Source organism: Oryx dammah, unplaced genomic scaffold (assembly GCF_014754425.2).
Source record: "Oryx dammah isolate SB20612 unplaced genomic scaffold, SCBI_Odam_1.1 HiC_scaffold_1, whole genome shotgun sequence".
In the NCBI taxonomy this organism is placed as follows: Eukaryota; Metazoa; Chordata; class Mammalia; order Artiodactyla; family Bovidae; genus Oryx; species Oryx dammah.
Window position 1 is genome coordinate 104,160,181 of NW_024070185.1, and position 6,633 is coordinate 104,166,813.

Genomic DNA, 6,633 nt, shown 5'->3' on the forward strand with positions numbered 1-6,633 from the left:
GACCTAACCCCCACTATAGAATCAAAACTTCTAGTGTAACATTTCACCTTCTCCTGGACATTGTACCTGGAATGTGCATTTTAAACAAGCACCCTTGATCATTCCTATAAAACGGATCATCCAGTTTGGGACCAACCGTGACGCTCACATACCTTCTGTGCTTTTACCGCACGTTTCAAACTAAAGCTCTGTGCAAACAAGGACACCATCCCCCTCCACGGCTTTGCCTCCCCCAGCCCCAGTCTATTCCCAATGTACACTGACTCATCATATGAAGCCAATTACAACACCACCTTCCCCAGGAAGCTTTCCTCACACTTTAGATCTCACCTGCTACTTCTCTTCCGAACAGATGACATGTTCCCCACTGACTGCACAGAGACAGGACAGACCCTACCTCACTCCCAAATGGACTGTGAACTTCCTGGAAGGCTAAATCCCAGTGTCAATACATTGCGGAGGGCAAAGGTGGCAACTCATTCCCATTCTGAGCGCCTTTACACATGATCCTATCCAGAGTTGTTTTCCCAAGTTTTATAAACATAACTGCTTGAGAGAAGCTCACTGTTCACCGACTATGCCCTCCGACTCTTAATCCAAGTAAGAGCTTGCAGTGGTTTAGCGGCTTTTGTACCTGTGGGGTAGGGCAGGGGCAGGGCTAGGGTGTCAGTGAGCCAGAGGCCAGGGGCTCTCAAGGACCTACGGAAGAGTGGGCACTAAAGCTCTAATAGCGCATTTCATTCTTCCGACACTTACAGGAGTTACATGTGATCGGGATCCCACTGTCCAGATGAGGAAACCAAGGACAGCAGCCTGATATACTGAAGGCCACAAAGGTAGGAGCTACGACCTTGACCAGCTGCCCTGTCACAGAAGAGGCCTCCCGCTAGCAGCCTTGGCACCCGGGCCAGCACCGTGCTCATGGGCAAGGGCACTTACCACACATCCCGAGGAGTCCACCTGACGGTCAGACACACACTTGAAGTTGCGAGTGCAGCCCCCATTGTTCCGAGAGCAGTCACGGACGGGTCCGAAGGAGGAGAGCAGGTCGTTGATGGTTTCGAAGTATGTGGACAGCATCGCGTCCTCCCTTGGAGAGAAAGGGGGCTGTTAAATCTCAGAGACATCTGTATCACTGTGTTAAAACTAAGTTTAATGTGCCTTACTTTTGAGATCACTATTCATCATATTTGTAATCGAGAAAATGATACAAATGCTTATTTAAAAAGAAAATAAAGAAAAACAAAAAGAAATAAATTCAATGGTTATACTGTCATATGACATGATGGTTGTTTAGTTTTGATAAAGTGAAGCAAAGTGAAGTCAAGTCGCTCAGTCGTGTCCGACTCTTTTCGACCCCATGGACTGGGGCCTACCAGGCTCCTCCCATGGGATTTTCTGGGCAAGAGTACTGGAGTGGGTTGCCATTTCCTTCTCCAGAGGATCTTCCCCACCCAGGGATCAGAGCCGGGTCTCCTGCATTGTAGGCAGACGCTTTACCGTCTGAGCCACCAGGGAAGTCTCGTTTTGATAAAGAGGGATATATTTGGAACTTTTCACTCTTTATTTCAATAACCCTCATAATTTTTGAAAGTAGATATACGATTTCCATTTACCAATAAGTGAACTGTGATGTGATTGAGAAAGGAGAGGTATTGTTTACAATAGCCAAGACATGGAAGCAACCTAGGTTTCCATCAGCAGATGGATGACTAAAGTTGCAGTATATACACATGACGGAACACCACTCAGTGATAAAAAGAAGGAAATAATGCCTTTTATAGTAACATGGACGGACCTAGAGACTGTCATACCTAGTGAAGTAAGTCAAGCAGAGAAAGACAAATATTATCATACGATACCACTTGTGGAATCTAAAAAAAAAAAAAATACAAACGAACTTATTCACAAAACAGAAACAAACTCACAGATGTAGAAAATAAACTTACGGTTACCAGAGGGGAAAGCGGGGGTAGGGATAAATTAGGAGTACAATATTAATAGATACACACTACGGCATATAAAATAAATGACAAGGATTTACTATAGTGTGTAGGGGACTATAATCATTACCATGTATTAATCTATAATGGAAAATAATCTGAAAAAATATATATATAACTGAATCACTTTGTGGTACTCCTGAAACTAACATAATACTATAAATCAATTATAATTCAATTTAAAAAAGAAGAAAAAGAAAGGTGAAGCGTTTTGCTGATGGCCGCCAGCCTCCAATATGGCAAAATTAAAGTCTGTGCCAAGATCCATCTGAGTACACAGAGGAAGTTCTTCCCTCTACACAATTCTTAACTTGCATTATATATGTTTCTACAGATTCCAGATATCCCCATAGCAACTCCCTAAAATGGGCACATTCCTAGTATTCCAACTTTTCAGAGATAAATTGAAACTATGGGAGGTGTGGCACTCACCCCAAATTACACAGCCTATAAACAAGAGAGCCAAGACACAAACACAGAAGTCTCTGACCCTAGTATGATAGACCTGTATTTTTCAGACTCTTGCCTACAAATCACACCATCAACACCAGTAGCATCAGCTGTTGTAAAGATGAGAAGACTCTACGCAAAATGCATGAGTGAACCTCCCAAATGAGGTTCACAATAGAATAAGACTGCTGCTGCTGCTAAGTCACTTCAGTCGTGTCCGACTCTGTGTGACCCCATAGACAGCAGCCCACCAGGCTCCCCCGTCCCTGGGATGCTCCAGGCAAGAACACTGGAGTGGGTTGCCATTTCCTTCTCCAATGCATGAAAGTGAAAAGTGAAATGAAGTCACTCAGTCACGTCCAACCCTCAGCGACCCCACGGACTGCAGCCTACCAGGGTCCTCTGTCCATGGGATTTTCCAGGCAAGAGTACTGGAGTGGGGTGCCATTGCCTTCTCTGAGAATAAGACTAGGTACCACAGTCCATGAATCTTCCAAAATTCTATTTGAGAAGAGATAAAAAATGAAAGTTTCTGGATGCTGCTTTCTGGAAAAAGGGCCCCCAAATAAGGAATATCCTAGACCTGGCTGATCTATGGTGCATTATTAGGGTTAGGGTTAGGAGGAGGTTTTATTTGCAGGAGGTTTTATTAAGGGGTCACCACAGGCAGTAAGAAGAGGCACCATATTCTTCCAAGATGTATATCTCATGGAATTCAGAACTAAGAAAGAGGGGAGGTACCAGGGTACGCATGTGTTGTACGAGGGGGCCAGTGAGCACCCCTAGTGATGTCTCTGGACCACACCCTTCACCCTTTCTTCCAACCTTCCTCTCCTCAGGCTTGAGCTCCAGGTTTCAGTCTCCCAGCTTCTTCCCTGACTCCAACCTTATCCCCTTCTGTTCCATCTTTCATCCTGACTGCCAGTGAACCTGGGAAATTCCAGCTCTACCTAGATACCCCATGGATCAATAGGTCTCCATTATTTACAGAAGAAAATCTAAATTAGTTTCATTGGCATTCAACGTCCTTCTTAATCACGTTCCTGCCTACCTGTCTGGCTACATTTCACTTTGCCCTCAGAGTCTCCATTCCATAGCCACAGCTTCCTTCTCATTCCCTAAACACACCATCTGAGGCCAGGTTCCCTGAAAACAGATCCTGAAACAGAGTGCTGCTTACAGGAGGGTTGTCGAGGAACCCTCTTGGGATACAGGAAGCCAGCAAGGCATCACTGGGCAGAGGGAGGCTGTCCCACCATGTGGTTGAGGCCACGTGGATCTGCAGCCTCAGGTGGTCCTGAGGGGAGCTCTGAAGCTGCAGCAGTCCTTTAAAGATGCCCTGAAAGGAGGCAAGGGACCCAGGCCTCTGCATCACCACATCACCGGCTGCCACGTGGACGCAGTGTCCTTGGAAGAGGCAGCTCCTTGCGGCTGAGGTGATGCCCAGTGAGAGACAGAGATGTGAGTTTCGACCACATCCCAGAGGATGGGCGGGTGAGCCCGGCAGAGGGGCTCTGAGTGCAGGGCGTGCCGTTACCTTCCTGAATCCTCGACCACGCTCTTCTGCCTGGGATGCTCAGCTCCAACTTTTCTCCCCCACAGAATCCTAAGAACCCTTGAAACCATTTGAATCCATTCATCCATTCATCCATCCTTACATTATACATGTTTACTGAGTGCTTACTATGTACCGGGGACTGTTCTAGGTACTAGGATTCCAGCAGTGACACTGGGCAAAGTCCTCACGTCCAGTGAGCTCACCGTGACCTCCTTTGTGAAACCTTCTCTACATCCCACAAACAGAATCGATTCCTTTTCACTTTGAGTCCATTGTTTAAATCTATTATTTTATTGATCTTCATCACCAACTCCATAGTTTCCCAAAGAGACTATAAGCTTCTTGAGTGAAAGGCCCCAAGGCTTAGTCATCCCTCTTTATTTATTTTTTTTAATGTTTTATTTTATATTGGAGTACAGCTGGACTTCCCTTGTGGCTCAGCTGATAAAGAATCCGCCTGCAATGTGGGAGACCTGGGTTCGATCTCTCAGTTGGGAAGATCCCCTGGAGAAGGGAAAGGCTACCCACCCACCCCAGTGTTCTAGCCTGGAGAATTCCATGGACTGCAGTCCATGGGATAGCAAACAGTTCGACACAGCTGATTAACGAGGCTGTGATACCTTCATGTGGCCAGCAAAGGGACTCAGGTGTACATATACGTTATTCATTCTCTCCGCAAACTACTCCCCAATCCAGGCTGCACATTGTTATATTTAAAATGGATAACGAACAAGGACCTACTGTATAGCACAAAAGCACAAATACCTCTCATCAGTGATATGGAATCACTCCTCTTTAGCTCCCAGCACACACAGCCTGGTAAGAACTTGTGCTCAGCAGATGTTTTGCAAAGGAAACAAAGAAACTACCCAAAGGCATGGATATAACCACCACAATTCAGTAGTTTTATCAAAATCAATACAGAATTGTAAAGTAAAATAAAAAAATAAATAAAAATAAATAAATTAATTAATTAATTAAAAAAAAAAAGATTATGTCCAAAGAGGACACTCCCCTGCCTAACCCCAACTCTGGGTTCCCACCCTAAATTCCTCATGCTCAGGGCTACAGTAGAGAGCCAAAGAAGAAAAAGCAAGGAGGAGAGCCACCAGCTTATCTATCACTTCCTAACTTTGTACAGAGTGAGGTCAAGGTGGCAGGCGGATGGAGGGAGGCAATGAACAGTCCCTGAACTCAAACACTTGGGAGACTCCCACTTCTGAATCACAGAAAGAGTTGGGAATCCCGGAAAGAAATTCAGTTCAGTTCAGTTGCTCAGTCATGTCCGACTCTTTGCGACCCCATGAATTGCAGCACGCCAGGCCTCCCTGTCCATCACCAACTCCTGGAGTTCACTCAGACTCCACGTCCATCGAGTCCGTGATGCCATCCAGCCATCTCATCCTCTGTCGTCCCCTTCTCTCCTGCCCCCAACCCCTCCCAGCATCAGAGTCTTTTCCAATGAGTCAACTCTTCGCATGAGGTGGCCAAAGTACTGGAGTTTCAGCTTCAGCATCATTCCTTCCAAAGAAATCCCATGGTTGATCTCCTTCAGAATGGACTGGTTGGATCTCCTTCCAGTCCAAGGGAGTCTCAAGAGTCTTCTCCAACACCACAGTTCAAAAGCATCAATTCTTCGGCACTCAGCCTTCTTCACAGTCCAACTCTCACATCCATACAGGACCACAGGAAAAACCATAGCCTTGACTAGATGGACCTTAGTTGGCAAAGTAATGTCTCTGCTTTTGAATACACTATCTAGGTTGGTCATAACTTTTCTTCCAAGGAGTAAGCGTCTTTTAATTTCATGGCTGCAGTCACCATCTGCAGTGATTTTGGAGCCAAAAAACAAAGTCTGACAATGTTGCTACTGTTTCCCCATCTATTTCCCATGAAGTGATGGGACCAGATGCCATGATCTTCGTTTTCTGAATGTTGAGCTTTAAGCCAACTTTTTCACTCTCCTCTTTCACTTTTATCAAAAGGCTTTTTAGCTCCTCTTCACTTTCTGCCATAAGGGTGGTGTCATCTGCATATCTGAGGTGATTGATATTTCTCCTGGCAATCTTGATTCCAGCTTGTGTTTCTTCCAGTCCAGCATTTCTCATGATGTACTCTGCATAGAAGTTAAATAAGCAGGGTGACAAAATACAGCATTGACGTACTCCTTTTCCTATTTGGAACCAGTCTGTTGTTCCATGGCCAGTTCTAACTGTTGCTTCCTGACCTGCATACAGATTTCTCAAGAGGCAGGTTAGGTGGTCTGGTATTCCCATCTCTTTCAGAATTTTCCACAGTTTCTTGTGATCCACACAGTCAAAGGCTTTGGCATAGTCAATAAAGCAGAAATAGATGTTTTTCTGGAACTCTCTTGCTTTTTCCATGATCCAGCAGATGTCGGCAATTTGATCTCTGGTTCCTCTGCCTTTTCTAAAACCAGCTTGAACATCAGGGAGTTCACGGTTCACGTATTGCTGAAGCCTGGCTTGGAGAATTTTGAGCATTACTTTACTAGCATGTGAGATGAGTGCAATTGTGCGGTAGTTTGAGCATTCTTTGGCATTGCCTTTCTTTGGGATTGGAATGAAAACGGACCTTTTCCAGTCCTGTGGCCACTGCTGA

At 45.3% G+C, this 6,633-nt stretch overlaps 1 protein-coding gene across 2 annotated transcripts in view; it reads right to left on the bottom strand.

Moving 5' to 3' along the window:
* ASTN2 (astrotactin 2) overlaps positions 1 to 6,633 on the bottom strand; it is a 1,024,651-nt gene that overhangs the window by 410,421 nt on the left and 607,597 nt on the right. For both annotated transcript variants that reach the window (XM_040241692.1, XM_040241685.1), the window contains exon 11: positions 940 to 1,090. In XM_040241692.1, the coding sequence (XP_040097626.1) occupies positions 940 to 1,090 (151 nt within the window). The remainder of the gene's footprint in view (positions 1 to 939; positions 1,091 to 6,633) is intronic.